Source organism: Streptopelia decaocto (genome assembly GCF_964273445.1).
Source record: "Streptopelia decaocto genome assembly, chromosome: 5".
NCBI classification, from domain to species: Eukaryota; Metazoa; Chordata; class Aves; order Columbiformes; family Columbidae; genus Streptopelia; species Streptopelia decaocto.
Genome location: NC_138659.1, coordinates 57,838,614 through 57,856,434, shown reverse-complemented (window position 1 = coordinate 57,856,434; position 17,821 = coordinate 57,838,614). Strand labels below are relative to the sequence as shown.

Here is a 17,821-nt window from a genome sequence, read left to right as displayed (position 1 = left end):
AACACAGAACAGGCTATTCCTCTCAGTCCAAAGGTAGATAAAACACAGGGAACAGGAATGAGGTAAGGGCAAAATTTAGATACCCTTCCCCCCTTCAGGACTACAGAGCATTCAGAAAAGTTAAAACCAAAAAACCTACAGTAAAAAGACAGATGCAGAGGCTGGTAAAACCTGGAATTAAACAAAACTGTCAGATTCTGAATACAGTCCTGAAACCACTACCTTGAAGTCCATCAGAAGGATCAAAAGTTTTTATATGCCCCCAAAAGGGAAGTCTACAGTCCTAGTGAGGGTATCTATTTGCCACAGACAGAAGATACTTCAATTTAATCTACCAGCTGGTGGCTTGATGCTGAACTGCAAACCAGAACAAAGTTCTCTGCAAACTCCAGACAGGTGAGTGATTTATCTTTCAGAGCTCTTCCAGGATTGACCAACCAGCAGCAGCATCTCTCCCTGCCACAACAGCAGCCCACCTCACCAAGTAGATATACTGATACCTTTTCCATCCAGCCACACAACTCCCCACACCATCATCACCTCATCATCAGACTCAAACACCTGGGACCGAAAGCATAGCCTGGATTCCACAATAATGCAGCTCTGGAAATACTCTTGTCAGATACTTTTCTGTAAAACAGCAGTTTCAAAACAAAGAAGTAGCAGGGACAGATGGGCTCTCCACTGGAGCAGATATACAGCTAAAAACAGGTTTCCAAGGTAACCAAACCTCCACGGCAAAAAAGTAGAGTCTCCCGCAGTCAACACTTTGATCTGAAGACAGCTGCCCTGCATCTCTGCCACAGCAGCTTTTGGCCACCTCTCTATTTAATAGATACAACTATGGTTTTACCTCTTTCCCAGCCACATCCTATGACCAGGCATGGCTGTTCAACAGCTAGAAGTTTGGGCTTCTGAAAGCAGAGCAGCAGAGCTCTGCATTTTCTGTAACAAGTGGTGTGAAGCCTCTTGCTCATCCCATTGTGTCTCTCTCCCCCTCAAACCCTGCTGAAAGGTCTTTGGCAGAGGTTGGTCACACACCACAATGAGAAGACACCGAACATCCAAACATAGTGAACATGAAAGCTGCCTGTGGTGGGGAAACACTTTTTTAAAGAACAAGCATAACCATCATTGTCTACAGCATGAGCACTCACCACCTGACAGGGGCAGGTACCCTACAACTGCCCACTGCAATATTTCTCAGATACCTCCCTAAAGCATTTGCACTTGGTGACAACACTTGAAGGAGAATTGTTGCTCCGTTCTACCGCAACAACAGCTCTTACATTTGTTCCAGTCATCATGATGAATTTGCTTATGTTTAATTTTCCTGTTTCAGTCAGAAAGAAGATATTACCATTGCTTGAAATCTATCTTTATATCTGAATTGCGCTGCATCATAGCCCTTCACAGCCAATCTACGCTGTTCCTTCCCAGGAACTAGGAAGGATGGGGACGTGCTTCACATGAAGAACAAACAGTGCAGGGCTCAGAGCTTGTCAGAAGAGCTAAGCCACCAGGTTTACAGTCACTATGCGCACTGCACTGACAAATTCATCCAACTGTTGGGAAACAACACATTCCTAAAAAAGTTGCAATGAGTGCTTCTATTCAGGATACCCACTACATCGATGCTGAAGGAACAACTGATCTTCTTCCACACCAGCACATCCTGCATGAGCTTCTGTTTCAAGTGGCTCTAAGGAACAGGAACACTGTGGAAAACAAGCCCTGAAATCTCATGCGTCTCTGTAGTTTGCTTGTAAGGCAGACCCCACACTGAAATGAGGACAGCTATGCCATGGAGTTTTCAGGATTAACACCTTTTAGATCCAGCTTTACATGCCCAGTGTCTTTCAGTTACAGTTACACACACACAAAATAAACCCTTAGAGCAAAGGTCCAACTGGCTGAACGTTCCTCTGCCCTGAGCTCCAACAGGCCACTGCTGCTGCTCCTCCTGAGGAACCTGAAGCCAAAGCAGATGTGTCACTTTTTCCCTGATGCAATCAACTGCTCACCGCTCATATCCCATCCGCAGGCTGCGCTCTCATGCTAGCCAGGAAATCAACCTTGTTTTTTTCCCCAGCAGAGGATCAGTTCAATCTCTCAGCTGTGCAGACAGACAGAACTGTGGCCCCTGCTTGGGCTCAGCCACATTATCCCAATTTGTGTTCCAGGATTTAACACTGAGTGGCTTGCGCATGAGATCTAGTTCAACAGTAACTAGAAAACAGCACCACTTTTTCAACAGTCTCTAGAGCCTTTTTTTCCTAAAGATATTTGTATTTGGTATTCCTTACCAAGACATAATACACTCACTATGGTGAGTCTTGAAACATCCCTAATTTCACAACGCAATGGTGTCATTAAAACTTCTTTAGCAACAAAGGCAGGAGGCTGTAACTGAACTAAACTAGCAGCTATCAGTATTTGCATGCAGGCTCCTCATTTTGTGACCTGAGCTGAGCACACTGACTATACTTCTTAAATCAACAAGAAGAGAACACAGCCTTGAACACCTACATTTACAGCCTCAAAACCAAGTAGAAAGGCATGTTGAGTGGACACTTAAATTGGACATGAAGGCATATGACTGGCTGTACGTGAAAGTGGTATAAAGCATACAGGTTGTTTTTTGGCTATAATAATCCTTGGGAGAGAAAATTGCCTAAAGGATGAAAAATGACATCACCAGCTTTTACAGATACCCCCCCACACACTTTTTAAATTGAAATAACTGCAGTGAAAGAGGCTCTTGGCTCTCCGCCACACAGCTGCATTTGAGGACAGCCACTTTCCCTATCAGCTCCTGTGGCCAGACTGTCTGCTGAGAAACAGTACTCCTGCTCAGTTATTTGCTGCCCTTCTTCAAGCAAATCCTCTGTAAGGAGACTGTGGGCAGAGCAGCACCTCTTCTTGCAGGAAGGAGGCAACTCCTGTCCCGGACAGATGCCCTTCACCTCTTCCTCCTTCCCCTATTCCTCCTCCCATAGCTGACTTACCTTCTCTCCCTGTAAGCCTTATTTCAAACAGAAATAAATACAGCCTCAGCACATTTGGGATTCACACAAAGTTTTCATTCTATTTAGTGTTCCAGTGTTCACTGTTTGGATCAGACATAATGCAATGGGAGCGTGAAGGTAGGTTAAGTAGAGAAAAGTGAAAGAAGAAGTAGTACCGTCCCTTGGGCAAGTCAGAATGTAGTGCAGACTCTTCCAAGAGCATCAGAAGGCTCTGATGTGTTATCGCACGACAGAGCAGAAGAGAACAGCCCTGAGACACACATCAATGAGAGCTTGGATGGGTTGAGCACAGTATGGAGGCCTCTGTCACTGCATCTGCTGTGCTCACAGGTCAAAAAAAAAATCTTCTAATGGTGCATATAATGGCCCTCAACAAAGGAGCAAGAGAGAAAAAGATGTGAGGGCACCTCAGAAGCCGCAGTGTAACATGAATTAACAGACTCCTGTACTCTATTAAAATCCTTCAATTTTCTACTCTCCATCTCGCATGGCACACTGTGAAGAGCACTGATTTTCCCATTCCCTCTGGAAGTTACTATTGTATCAACAGTATATTTAGTGTCCTGCTTTCAGTGTTTCAACTCACAACCCCCTTAGGATGATCCCCACCCGCAAGTCACTACAGGGCAGCAGATAACAGCAATTCTTCCTTCCTGCACAGAAATCCTCTGCCTCCAAGGGCTTCGGCAGCACAGGAACCATCTTGGGCCTGTTACAGCCAGCCTTTTCACATATATGTACTCTCAAAGCAGGGTCCATAGTGCTCATAGCAGCACATGGTGAGCCAGATCCAGTACGGATTAGTGCACTAGACTGGAACTAAGAAGAAACTAGATTACATTCCTCAGGAAGCGGAACTTCGTATGTTTTTGATTCTTCTTTCTGTCCTTCAGTCTCTCCAACACAGAAGAGAAAGCAGCACTATTCTGTCTGAACCAGCACCGGAAGCACAAATAGAGCAATGAGAACATGCCTGGTTGTACGTGGTCAGACCAAACGCCCACCTATGCTCAGTATTCTGCCTCTAACCAGTCAACATCAAATGCCTGCTCAAAAGTAATAGGTCAAACAATGCTTTCTTTCTCATAACAGTTTTCCAGATTCCAAAATTCAGCCTTACATGAGGAAAACTACAGCACAGAGTGGGGAAATTACAGACTATCACAACACAACCATTCTATAACCACGGACCAGTTCACTGTCCTGTTCCAGACTGGAGGTCACAAACGCTTAGCTCAGATAACCATATGCCTCACTTTAGGAGGAGGAGGAGAGAATCCAGAGCAGAGCAATCACCTGTAATAAATGCTATGCCTGAAAAGAAATTCAGAAGTAGGGAAGCAAAAGGCTCAAATATGATATACTGAGATGACCTGAGCGTTAAGAGTTCTGGCCACATTCAACATGGGCAGACGCTCAGCAAAACAGTGATCAAAACAAACTCAGCAGGAGATGGGTTGACAGAAAAGAGGGTTTGACAGAAAAGAACCAACTGAGGTAGTTTCCAAACAGAGCAGTAGGAGTAGGAAGCGTGCCCAAGACAGCTACATTGCTACTACAAACTAATGCACCAGAACCCCCCTGAGGTACAAACTATCCCAGCATCCTTGGACAAGTGAACCAGTTACTTTGGGACATCACTTGCAGCTTCCCATCAATCAGCCCAAGCGCTAGAAAACAAGACTGTTGCACCATTGGTGCAGTGCCCTCTCAGGGGAGCAGAGGCAGCAATAAAAGCTCTGCCAACATCACTATTCAATATGCTTCAGTTCCTTTCCTCTGCTCTGCTAAGGAGGGAGCACCCTGCTCATGGTTGTAACAATTCACTTGGCTGGTCGGCTCCTCTGACCGCTGCCACCGCTGCCTCCCTGCTCGCTGCTGCAGGTGCGGCCGAATTCCTGCTCCCAGCCACCAAAGCTCCATGGCCCGGAGCAGCCAGTGACTGGCAGGCTCCCCATTGCCAGCATCTCAGTGCTCTACGGCTGTTCCCTCTTCTCCCTGTGACTCTCAGGGTATAAGCATGAAAGCAGACGGTGTTCTTAATGAGAAAAAACAGCTTGCCAGAGGGCTGGAGCACATGCTGGCATAACCCATCGCTCCCAGGATCAGTTGAGCAGGCCATTTCCAATCCTTTACTTTCTTTATATAGTCCCTATTCCTGGTACTCACTGTTCCCACCTCACCGCAGCCAGTGGTGTGAAAATTGCAAGCTTAATGGAAATGCTGATTGCTGATGCCAGAGAAATGCTGCTTGATAGCAATCCAGCACGCAGTGAGAAAGAAACCAAATTTTCCAACTTCAGCTAAAGCTCAGACGAACAATTTGCTTCTTTCTTAAAAATAAAAAAGAACACACCCACAAGCTTCATTCCTCTTTAGAGGAAAAGGAGGTATTGAGCTCAATTCTATTCTGACAGGGCAGGTTCACAGTGTTAATTAAATAGTAGTCTTGGGAGTTAAAGGTTGCACATTTTTGCATGGGATTTTAGAAGAGGAGAAGGATTTGGAGAAAGAGCAGAAACATTGTGTGAGAACATGGAAAGACAGCAAGTACAAGACCCAGGAGTGTTGCTGCTTGACAACAAAAAGGGGAAAGGGTAAATCACCGCATTTCGAATGCTGCAACCCCTTCATGTAGACAAAGAAATGGCTGGGAACAGCTCTAGTTCTAATACTTCTGTCATCGATGGGACTGCTTCCCAGGTGAAATTATCACACTATCTCCACTAGGTTACCATGCTCTACAAACTGTTAGCGATTCACAAATTCTCCAGTGTTTGCTACCTTTATTTAAAAAAGCAATATGCAGGATAGAGCAACATATCCAGATGACACCTGCCAGGCTGAGACAGGATGACCAAAAGGTTACTTGATTTCTGTCCACTTAAATGACTAAACTCCCTTTGTGCTCATCTGAGCAAGACTGTTAAAGAATTCCCATCCTGATCTTACTAGGTGATCAATAACTGCCACAAATCTTATATTATTCTTTTTCTCTCCATTGGCAACTGGGGCCAAACTCTTTATCATCAGTATTAAAATATATTAAAATAAAGTGAAGGTAACTAGAATTAAGTAATACTACAATAAGAAGTATTTAAGTAAAAGCAGATGAATTCCTGCATTTCCATGCACTTTTTCTTTAGGAGATTTATGCCAGTCCATTTCAGCAAATGGCTGTGTGCTCTAACCACAAAAGTGTTTTAGCTTTGATTGCAGGAGGTAACATGGAATGTTTAACATGAAGTTGAGCAACCAGTTGAGAATGGCAGCAGAAGACTACAAGCAGATGTTTGCTATTTCCCTTCTGAACTTCACATGTCTTTTGCCTGTAACGAGCTTTGTAAAATGGGACTGGAGTTTTCTTTAGGACATCATGGAGTGCTACCAGAAGTATAAATTAAACAAATCAATGAATATCAACCCACAACATACATCACAACTACAAATAAAATCTCTTTTACAAAGCAATCTTTCAATTGAAGTCCTTTCCTAAATTCACCAAAAAAGCTAACAGGACTAACAGTTGCACTCCTGTACTGAGCTTGTGCCAACACAGCACCACATGCCCAACCAAGCATCAGCAGTCCTGTAAGTAAAGAAGACAGACAACTCTAAGGGCTGCCAGCTCCCACTACCTGTTCCACGGCACATAACAGTTACAGAAACTACATTCTTTCCAATAGATTTTCAGAACTATTCCAACTCCTCAGAAACTTCGCTAGAGTCAACAAGCACAAGTGCTTGTGAACCTGTTGGGCTTCCTACTGAACAGGTGGCTGATATTATCTATTTTCTTTCCATTTCAAAGATAAGGAACAGAGAGAAAGCTTGCCAGTCACCTGTCTACAAGTAAAGGTGAGAGAAGTTGCCATAGACAAGGACATTGCATAAAATGCAAGTTAATCACAATTTTAATATTGATTTACTGGGCCACTTAGAAATAAACATAAAATCCAAAACTTCAACTTAATGACGCAGTGTGTCGGGATACTAAAGGACCTCACTGTTTTTTGCAATCCTAGAGGAAAACATCTCTGCCCTTGTGGTGCTAACACAAGACCTGAGAAGTCCTGTCCATGTCCTTGGCACAGAAAGAAGACATAAGCACAGATGAAATGGTCAAAACATCATTCTGAGAAGAAAACATCCTTTCCTCTTTCAAGCATACAATGCATTAAAAAGCACTGTGAAAAAAAATACCCAGGATATACACTTAAGCTAGACATTAGCACTCATTCCCCAGTTTCCCACACTGAAGTATGGCCCCAGGATGGCATTCAAATAAGAAAATAGGAAAAGAATATTTAGTCCCATCTCTGGGAGTTAAAAATGCTGAAGAGCTCCCTTTCCAGATCATGCAATGATTTCTAACTCAAAGGTTCTATCTAGTAACACCTCCCAGACCTCATCCTACCTAGTCCCTCCTATATTCAGGGCTTCCTATCACCTCCAATTCATCTTAGGCTCTTCCCAGGTTGAGATGCCCTCTGGCTCTAAAGACCTAGCCCACCACATCACATCAGAACTCCCATGCCCATTGGAACTGCTCAGCAGCTCCCATTTAACCAGCCTGAACACCATTCTTGCCTCTTCCTCCCTCACTTCCTGGTACTCCCACAGATGATCACTGGATACTGCAGAGGGACCCATCCTTCCCACTTCCACCCTCATTCCTCAGTGAAACAGCACTCTCTTTTAAAAAACAGCATCGCCTTCTACTCAAAACAACTCATGACATCCCAAATCTCCAGCACAACACATGGCACATGGCTGGGAGCTTTCAGTCACATGGAGATACCCATGTGTGGCTTTGAAAAGCTGGGCCAGCCTCCCATTATCAAAAGGCATGGAGAAATGAGAGGGTAAGCACCAGGTAAAACCTGCATTAGGTAGAGTATGTTGACCTAGCAAGGTGTTAAAAACTCCAGCATTTGTTCTATAGTTCTCTTTACAGTTTACATGCAGTGCAGTAAAGTCAGAAAGCATTTCTGCTGGAAGGTATTTGAAAGGTCAAGTCTCACACAATGACTTATTTTTCTTCCCAAAACAGTAAGCTCAAGTAGAACCCTTTAACGAACAGACCTTGTTTGTACTCATCATGGATTTTGTTTTATGAAAGCATTTTACACTTAACACGCAAGCTGCTTTTCCTGCTACCCTATCCCTACCCATGACCTTTATTAGTTACCTTTGAAGATGCTGTGCTGAAGAGACCATTCTCTCATGCTTGCAACATCCTTCACAATTTAGAAGACATTTCTTTCTTTGTTACTATATTATAGAAATCCTCATTGCATAGAAATTACCACAGCAACCTTATCTATACCATCAGCTGGATCATGACTGCTGGATCTTGAAACTTGGTAGCATTTTTTTAAAGCCACATAAGACATTCTGCTTGTTTGGAAGGTCAAATTTTCAGTCTTTAATTCTTTTCCCTAAAATATTTAAGTCATTTGCTAACTGGCCAAGCAGCTCTATAGTCTTTCAAACTCTCGCAGTACCTAGTGATCAGGCATTTTACCAGTAAACTCGACTGTCTGGTACACCAGTATATGAATCCTGCCTCCACAAGAGCTGCAAGAAGAAAAGCTTCCCTTGCCAGGTAGCTGCTGCAGAATGTGACAGTGACAGCGGGACTAAAGATGAAGTGGAGACGCAACATCACCTGATTTCTAGTCTGTTCAGCAACACAAATCAGAGGGCTGAAGCAGACCTGATCAGCAGCTGGAGAATCAGAAATGATGTAGGTAACAAATACTATCAGTAACCAATATTTCAGACACAGAAATAACAAAGCAGAGCACAAGCGACTAAACAGTATCACCTTAAACATGCACTGTATAAGGGCAAGTGTGTTATATAATACATACTAAGGTGGGGTTTTTTCTCCCCCTAAAAATATTGCTTCTTTATTTTAAATGTTCCACAGAGGAACCTTTCACCTCTTTAGTATTCACCCAAAAAGACTTTGAAATTAATACTATCCTCACATTATAAATACAGAAACTGACAAAACAAGATCTAAGAATTAAGTCTACTAACGGAAAAACAGCATATTTTGTTCAGTAGCATTGCAAAAGGCTGCTTTGATACTCTTAAAATAAAAACTGATAAGAATTAACTTCTTGATAGTACTACACATCTGAAGCACCCTAATTTTAACAGTGCATTCAGCATCTATCAGATCAACTAGGATAAAAGATAAGAAACTGTAGCCTTTATGTTACAATAATTTGGAAACTGATCTTCAATGCTTACTAGTGGCAAAGTTCATTTTTAATCCTACTTTGCATTCAGTTGCACTAAAAAATAGCTATTTCACCATCGTTCATTATAATATGTAATATTTTTTATTATCTACTCTTGCTGTTGTAAGTCTACATTAGAACTGCTTTTCTGTTTCTTTAAACATGGCTTTTGCTTAAAGCAAACCATAGCAACTGCAAAGAAGTTACCTGCATCCCTAAGCTCAGAATGAACTGCTCAAGCATTACTAATTTTGAGGTGGGAGGAGTTGAAGAAATGAGGTCTTTTTATATAAAAAGCTTAAATGACTCATGAAAACTCTTTTGGCATAGCTTATACATGCTTGACAACAACATATATAGCACCTTCCATCACTCAAGTGCTGCACAAACTAGTTAGAGTTCAACAACTAAAAGCCAAACCTCACCTTTATGACCAGCAAAAATCAATCTCGTTTTCACATGATAAGTAGCAGAATTTAAGACAAATATGGTGCAGAACATGCTATTTCTGAGAGCAGGAAACTGGTTGGTACTGAGTAAAGTTTCTTTATCAGCTCTGTGAAGTACGTTATACTTGACATTCAATAAATCAGCATTTAAAAAGTACAAGGTACCTGGCATAACAGTTCAAATTTCCAAGTGGCCAAAATGTCTGTAAGGGAACAGGTCAATATAATGATATCCACTTATGGTTTGTGACCTTGACCAAATTTCCAGGCTTGTCACCAGTAATGGTGCACTGTCACAGAAGAAAAACCTGAAGATCTTCTTCAGTGCTCAAAGGGAAGAGCCACATACTAACCACAGATGGCTGAAGTGAAGCTAATAATCTGCTGACAAGTTCTGTTAAAGAGCAACCAAGATCAACAGGCATCTCTGGATCTAAATGTCTGGTCCACCTATCAGTAAATGCACTTACTAATCATTTTCATAGGCTAATCAAATTACAATGGTTTTTCATTCTCCAGCACTCCCTTTAGGATATTCTAGAATCTAGCTCCACTTCTGATCTGATATTTATTTTTACACTACTTTTAACTAGAGCCAACTTGTATATACTACTTTCAACAACTTCAGATCTTCCTTTCTGTCAGTCTCGCTTCCAGCTCTCAAACCTCTGCATCATTCTCTGTCAGCTAAACATTCTTAGTCATCTGGCCAGCACAACTACAGATTTATACTGTATTAAGTGTTATTAAGGTCCCAAACCCTTGACTTAATATGAAAGAATTAACCTAATAGGGAAACTAAAGCTGGATCACAACCAAGGACTCAGTAACAATATTCTCTTCCTCAAGCTCGGATGTTGAAAAAGGAAGTCCAACAGAAGCAAGATCGTATGTAAGCAATGTGCCACATAGTGGCGTATCCAAAAATCTATAAAGTATTACAGACTGCACAAACAGCCCAATGAGTCCTGAGAGATGCCAAACACCTGGCTCCACTGCTCTCCTCTGCAATCATTGCAACTTAACATCAAGAAAGGAAATGCAGAAACTTTCTCAAAGTGCTGCTGGCCTTCCATACTCAAGACAAAGCACGCACAATGGAAGAGCATCCTTCCGTCAGGTGACACACAAGTGGCTTTCCTTAATTAGAGACTAGCTAACATTAGAATTGGTATGTGAACAGAAGGCTCCATACATTGCTACTACTTCCACCTACCACCCTTATCTCAGTTCCTTCGCACCCTATACTGACTACCCACCCCACAGTATTCCTTTTGTCTTCCTCTCCCACTCAATTTTCTGCCTGAAATAACTCTCCTCCTCTTACATGCCAACTAGAATTCGCTTTGGTTTTTTTTTTTTTTTTTGGTTTTTTTTTGTTTTTTTTCAGTACTTCTCTACACCCATTCCCTCCAGCTTCTTTGTTCCACTCAGCTCTGTTGGGGGGCTTCCATTACTATTGCCCCTGCTGCACAACAGGGGCATTGCTTCAGTCATCGCACACCTTGTCATTCAAGAAGACAAGTGTGGGCTTGAAGACCTCCTGTAAAAGCACACCTGATGGGGCAACCCGAGATCTCAAACCTCACCATGAATAGCTGCTCATCCGGCAGTGGTAACTAATTCTTCAATCCAAAAATAGAAGCCTGAAGGGGAATATGCTCACACAGAGGAAAAATAAATCCAGAAATCCCTATGCTCTGGTTTGGAATAACCTGTCAGATCAAGACGGGAAAAATAGCCATTCTTTCACATCAAAGGTGGCAGCATTCTGGGTAATCAAAGAGCAGCCTTGACAAGGACAGCAGTTAATTATGAAATATCTCAAGATAGGGCTGGCAATTAGCATTTAGCCTGCTACATATGGCAATCTAGAAGTACACACCTGGAGCAGCCAGGACGTGCCCTTTTACAGGTGCACGTAGCATTCAACTCAGGGCCTTCCAGCAGCTATGAATCACCAAGCAGCTGCTGAAGAATCTCTCTGTTCACCTCAACAAACTATAAGAAAAAAATTGGAAACATTCTTACTGTAATTTACTCCTGTATGAGAGTATCTCCCTAAACACACAGAAATCTACAGTAAGCATGGAGATCTCCAGCTCCATCAGGTGTGCAGACATGCCAGGTCCTTCACAGAAACCTGACTGATCTGTGTGTTTTTTACTTTACTGCTTTGCTTTTGAAGCATGTGCAGTACTTAATACTTCTAAGGCACTTGAAGTTTCCAAAGCGCTATACAAATACCAGCTAATTAGAGACAGCTAAGAAGAATATCCCAAGATACTAAATCTCAGTGTTTGGCAATGACTTTTTTTTTTTCACCTAAAATAAGGAAAATTAAGGACTGAAAGATGCCTAAGAGTGTGCTCCCCAAACTGTGGAACAGTACCTTCAAGCAAAAGGCATTGTATTTGAGACTTCCATACTTCCAGCAAGTAAGAAAGACGCAGCTCAGCCTGGCCAAATAGGAATGGATTTGGTTCACTGGTAACTACTAAGACATCACACACATCGTCAGATGCAATTTCTGTTCACAACAAACATCTATATTGTACATATTCTTCTCCACAACCAGCACTACACTGCAGCCATGCCTCTACGGGCTCTGTTCTGAAGAAAATCACCAAAAAGAAAAATCGCTAATCCCTTAATTAGGGGCACCCACTTCACCTTCTGCAGGAATAATTTCGGAAGTCTGAATGGGCCACACATCACACAAGGCAACAATTTAATAACTGCAAGTGACTCGGATAGTTTGCACTCAGCTGTGTAAAGCTACTGAAAGGAAGTACTCAGCGTTAATTGAGAACAGCTTCACAAACCACTCATCTCCACCTTTTTCAAAAGTCATCCTCTCCCAGATTTCTGATGGGAATTGCAATACACCAGCCAAGTCACTGATCCTAGGTCTCAAGCACAGCTCCAGGAATACACAGTTAGGGCCATGTTCCCTTGAATTTTCATAAACCTCTTGTTTAAGCCACAACAGCGAGGGGATTAAGTGTACTTCCCTAACTGAGATACTTCACTGCTTGCAAAATAAGAACAGAAGCACAGACCATATCCATGACAGAAGCCCGTTAGGTCTCATAATCCATTCTCCTACCCCCTTCTTCAGACCTCCCACACGATGGCATCTTTAAACACTCCTACAAAGCTACATCTGCCAGATTATGAGTCAAACTCCATAATACTTACCTGTCTCAGGATACCAGTGACATGAACCAGACTAACTACCATCACTGCAAAGGTCAGAGTTAAAAGCCTCTCTTCCCTCCCTCTGACATTTCTAGGTTGCTCTCTACAGAAGCAGCTACACACACTATATGTATCCATCTCTTACAGCAAAACGTAAGGTCCACCTGCCTTTACCCAAGAGCCTACCTCCTTTCCACTCACAAATATCTGAGAGACGAACACTGCTGCATGAAACATAAATCCATTCCTTCAATCAGGTGAAGAAGGACTCAGGTAACGAAACAGAAAAACAAAGACATTTGGATACCATGGTGATCATGGCCAGACAAGAAAGTAAATTAGCTACTATTATGATAATGACCTGCTTTCCAAAGAGGTAATTTGCATGTAGCAACTACGAAGCAAAATAAAGATGCTTTAACAGAATTGCTGCTTGCTGTTTAACCCCGCAGCAATAGAACAAGCAGTCACAGCCACCAAACAGCCACCCACTCTGGGCTTTTCATATTTGACTGTCTCTGGAGATGCAAAGTACCTGACCAGAGCTCCCTCCAGGTGTAATGAAGCCTCACTCTGCATTTCTTCTGGTAGCACAGCAGCTTGTGCACAATCTGAATGCACCGTCTGGAAAAGAGATGGCAAACCATCAATTACATTGTATTTCTCAGCAATTCCACATAGAACCTGGAAATGTCTCCAAAATCAGCAGCTGGGAAACAGACAAACTCAAAGCCTGTCAGAGGAGGAAGGGGCTTGTGGTTTTAGGCTCCTAAAGGGAAGTAACACCTACAAGAAAGAACCAGACGAGAGGAGAGAAAGGCACCTGTATAACAGTTTTAGCTCAACACGATTGGACCGACTACAGATGCAAGTTTGTTGTTTATATTTAATTAATACCTTCCACTCTTTGCTACCCTTACCTGAGGACCTCATAAGCTCTAAAAAAGGAATCACTTAACTTGCAGGCTCCGTATGTATGAGACACAATGGAGCTCTTCAGTTTCTTTGGCCCAAACGATGAGGCTAACGGAAATGACAAAGTCAAACAAACTGCAGGATTTTTAGTTTTGCTGAGGTATGCAGTTTAATTACACACAAAAAAAGAAAGTTTTCTGACAAAATTTCCGCTCTCCTTAAACAAACAATATAAGTATGAGCTTTGAAATGATCAAGCAACACACCTACAAGCTCTGAAATCCCCCAATGTACAGCTGGTATACTTGTGAAGCCTCCAAAGCATGTCGGTCTCTACAGCATCTAGTGTTCATCCAAACTCTTAGGTGCACTAATATTCTTCACAAATACCATCAGAACTAAATATACAATATAATGAGTAAATTCTCCAGTGCTAGCTATCATTAAGGACAAGACAGAAAAATATCTACAAATTTGAATTTGTTAGACCAAGCTATTTTTAATTATGGACATTTTGAAAAAAAACAGAAGGAAGACTTCAAAAAGGAAAAACTACTGTTTCACCCAAAATCCTTCTTTCTCAAAAACACATTATCTCATTAATATCAACATTTCTCTGAAAAGATGCCACTGAAATACACTACATAGCAAACAGAGAATTTTTTTTTTAAAAAAAAGCATGGCATTTATTCAAAATGGGGTGAAGTGCTCAAAATAAGGCTTTAAAAAGCTTTAAAAAGCTTTAAGAAATAATATGTAGATGGTATACAGGTTTTTTTTAGACTGCTAGATGATCCCAAAAATACCATGATGAGGTAAGGATTGAAACTAACTTTAAATGAATCAAGGTAAAACCATCTATGATAGCCGAGTATCACATTAAGTGCTGTATTTCAAATTGGATTCTCATAAATTCAGACAGCTGTCTTCATATCAGGAACAGCAATTGCTCTGGGGAGAGACCTGCTATTTCTGATGTTACTGGTACCAGACAAAGCCCAGTACCTTTCCACCTGTGTATTTGCTTGGCTGTAAGAATAAAATTGGCCTCTACAAAAAACCTGTTTAAGGCACTGATCAGAGAGAATCTGGTAGTGGCTAAAAACCATTTTGTTATAATTACAATAGCTGTTAATGCAAAATACTCTGCAGACACACCTTAGCATTGAAACCTTGTGGTTGTATTCAGTAGCCTATGGCTTTCTCAGCAAAATCAAGGCATGGAAGAGGATGGATGAAGAAGGACACAACAGTCCTAGTATCCTTGCCAGAGCACCAGCTACCAGCCTATAGACTCCCAAACCACACTGCTTCAGTTATGAAACTGCTTTAGTCAGGAAGGTATCCATCCTGGTGGGGTGGTCTTTGTTTTTTAGCATTGTGCCAAAGATTTGTAATAGACATAATGGAACACAAAACACCCTTGGTCAAAGCAACCAGGATTTCTCAGCTTCATATTGCCACCTTTTAAATGTATTGCAGAGAAGTATGACACTTATTTGTGCATTCAGAACACCCACTTGGTCTGCAATAACCGCGCCTGCTATGGGCTGGTTTCAGACAGGAGTGTAATGAAAGGACTGCACAAACATGCCAAAAGGAATGGATACAGATGTCTGCTGATGGTTTCTACTGCTCATTATTTTCATTCTCCTGGGGTTTCTAGATGTGACCTTACTTTTGAGCCCAAGTATTTCACACCTTTCTTGTGAAATTCCAATGCATTACACTCAACTACAACTAATTCTGTAAATGTCATTAAAAAACATTTTTCACAAACTCAAAATTGAACTGCACAACTCTTGCAAAGGCACCGTAGTGGTAGGGTTATTTGGGCAAAATCAGAACACGCTAAAAAGTTACCTTAAAGAAAACAGCCTATGTTATGTATCTTTATCTCTTCTACAGAATGTAGTGCTGTTCAAGCCTTGGGGAAATTCAGTACTGTACAAACAGTCAGAGCGAAGCCAACGATCTGCCGAAATCCTATTTCTGCCCTCCAGGCTAAAACAGAACAAAGCATTCAAGGGGCCTCCTGGGACATGGAGTGCTCATGCGTAGCCCTGTCCTCTTCTCTCCTTTTCCTCATTGCTAAGTTTTACCCCTTGCTGCCTAGCAGGCTATTGCAGGCTTAAACCTCTCTCCCACACCTCACGCTGCTCCCCAGGCCTCACGTCAGTCGCCTTTGGTTTTTCAAAGGTGTCTTTTCAGTTTCTAGACTAAGATTCAGCTTTTCGAAGTAGGGACTCTTGCAATGACTGTGTATTACGAAACTTCTTTCAGATTGAAAAGCTCTTTGTATTTGATCAAGTAGATGAGGAAATCGGTCTGAAAGGTTGAAATTCATTTTGCTTTCAATTTTCTGGCACACAGTGCATTTTAGAAGTAGAAAAAGTTGCCGGAAGAGTTCATGAAAAGCCATCCTGCTCCCCACCAGCCACAAAGTGTTATTTCAGCCAGAGGATTGCTCTATGACTAGAATTCCACCCAAATTCAAACTTCAAATGAAATCATAACAAGTTACCCCAGAGACACTTACACATAGAGATCCATAGGAAATTCTTTCATCATGTGTGTTACAATGAATTCCACCATCAAATCTGACAGAAAAGAAAATGATCAAGTAAGTATTGAGCTAGCTATGGTTAACTTCTAGCATGTAACAATGAGGAAGTCAAACTACCCCACCCACCTGCCTCTATCAGACAAGAGTCCTGCTTACATGAGAGAAATTTCACCTTTTTTAAAATTTTGTTTTAAAGAGAATTACACATCCTCTGGAATTAAAAAAACAAAAAAACAAAAAACAAAAAACAAACAAACAAAAAAAAAAAAAAAAACAAAAAAACAAACAAACAAAAAAAACAAAAACAAAAAAAACCACCAAACTACTGGAAACTGAGGGCATATAATGTAATTTGCTTTGAGACTCTGCTTCCCTATATCTTTTACTCCACTATTAGTCAAATAAAGAATACACCAGAAATTCTGATGCCTAGAATTGCTCTTATATTTCAAGCCTTGTCACTAATGCAAAATTCCATTTAGAATCACATTTTAGAAAATCATTCCTACCAGCAACAACACAAAACACACCCTAGATGTTTACTTAAAGATATCGTAGAGAACACCTATCTTTCCTTAAAATAAATTCCAAAGCAAGTAAACCTAGTTTGATCTCAACACAGGCTGAGCTTAAAAGTCATTCAGAAAAAAAAAATAAAAAAGGATAATGTCTCTAACATTTAAGGGCTCCCAGTGTGAGGATAAGAGGCAAAGAGTATAGAAACACAATTGAAAGAGATAAGTTACTATGGTTCTGCTAATAAACACTAACTGAATGTGTGTTCTCTGCCCAACACAACTTCAGCATAAAACGCTTAACCCGTGCCAGTGGTAACAATTGTGAGATGTAACCTCCTAGGTAATAGCCCAGCAATATGACTCGATAGTGCCTAAAAACAGTCTAGGGAGAAAGTTCATGAAATCTGATAGGTCTAGAAAGATTCTTCACACAGCTGTTGTATCTTGGCTTCAACAATCACCTGTTTGAAAATGCTGGAGTTTGAGACTGCTGCCATATCATCAGGCTTAAGAGTCACACAGGGATCCAGGCTCCATCCATTGCTGCACCCATTTACGCTTTTGGCCTCCACAGCAATGAGTGTCAGAATTTAACCATTCACTGTGTGAAAAGCTTTCAACCGTGCGTCCATATCCACCGGCAAACCCAGACCCAGCTACTGACGCTCCTACTGTGGTTTGTTTTTTTTTTTTTTTTTCCTCAGAAAAGGCCAAACAATTCCCCCCAAACATCTGTGCTTTCTGTAGGTTTGCCCTCATTATATAATGTATAAAATACTTGCGACCAACTGTTCCTACATTCACCTGTAACACTGAATTTGTTAATCCACTGCCCTCCTAATTGTTACTTATCAGGTAAAAGGGACAAACAGGCTGCTGTAAAACTTAC

General features: G+C 41.5%; 1 protein-coding gene across 4 annotated transcripts in view; it reads right to left on the bottom strand.

The window, feature by feature from the left end:
- The window catches only part of ARMH3 (armadillo like helical domain containing 3), a 128,300-nt gene that overhangs the window by 72,704 nt on the left and 37,775 nt on the right, over positions 1–17,821 (bottom strand). For all 4 annotated transcript variants that reach the window (XM_082052890.1, XM_082052891.1, XM_082052893.1 and 1 more), the window contains exons 19-20: positions 16,388–16,448; positions 13,469–13,557 (exon numbers count right to left, since the gene is read on the bottom strand). In XM_082052890.1, coding sequence (XP_081909016.1) covers positions 13,469–13,557; positions 16,388–16,448 — 150 coding nt within the window. The remainder of the gene's footprint in view (positions 1–13,468; positions 13,558–16,387; positions 16,449–17,821) is intronic.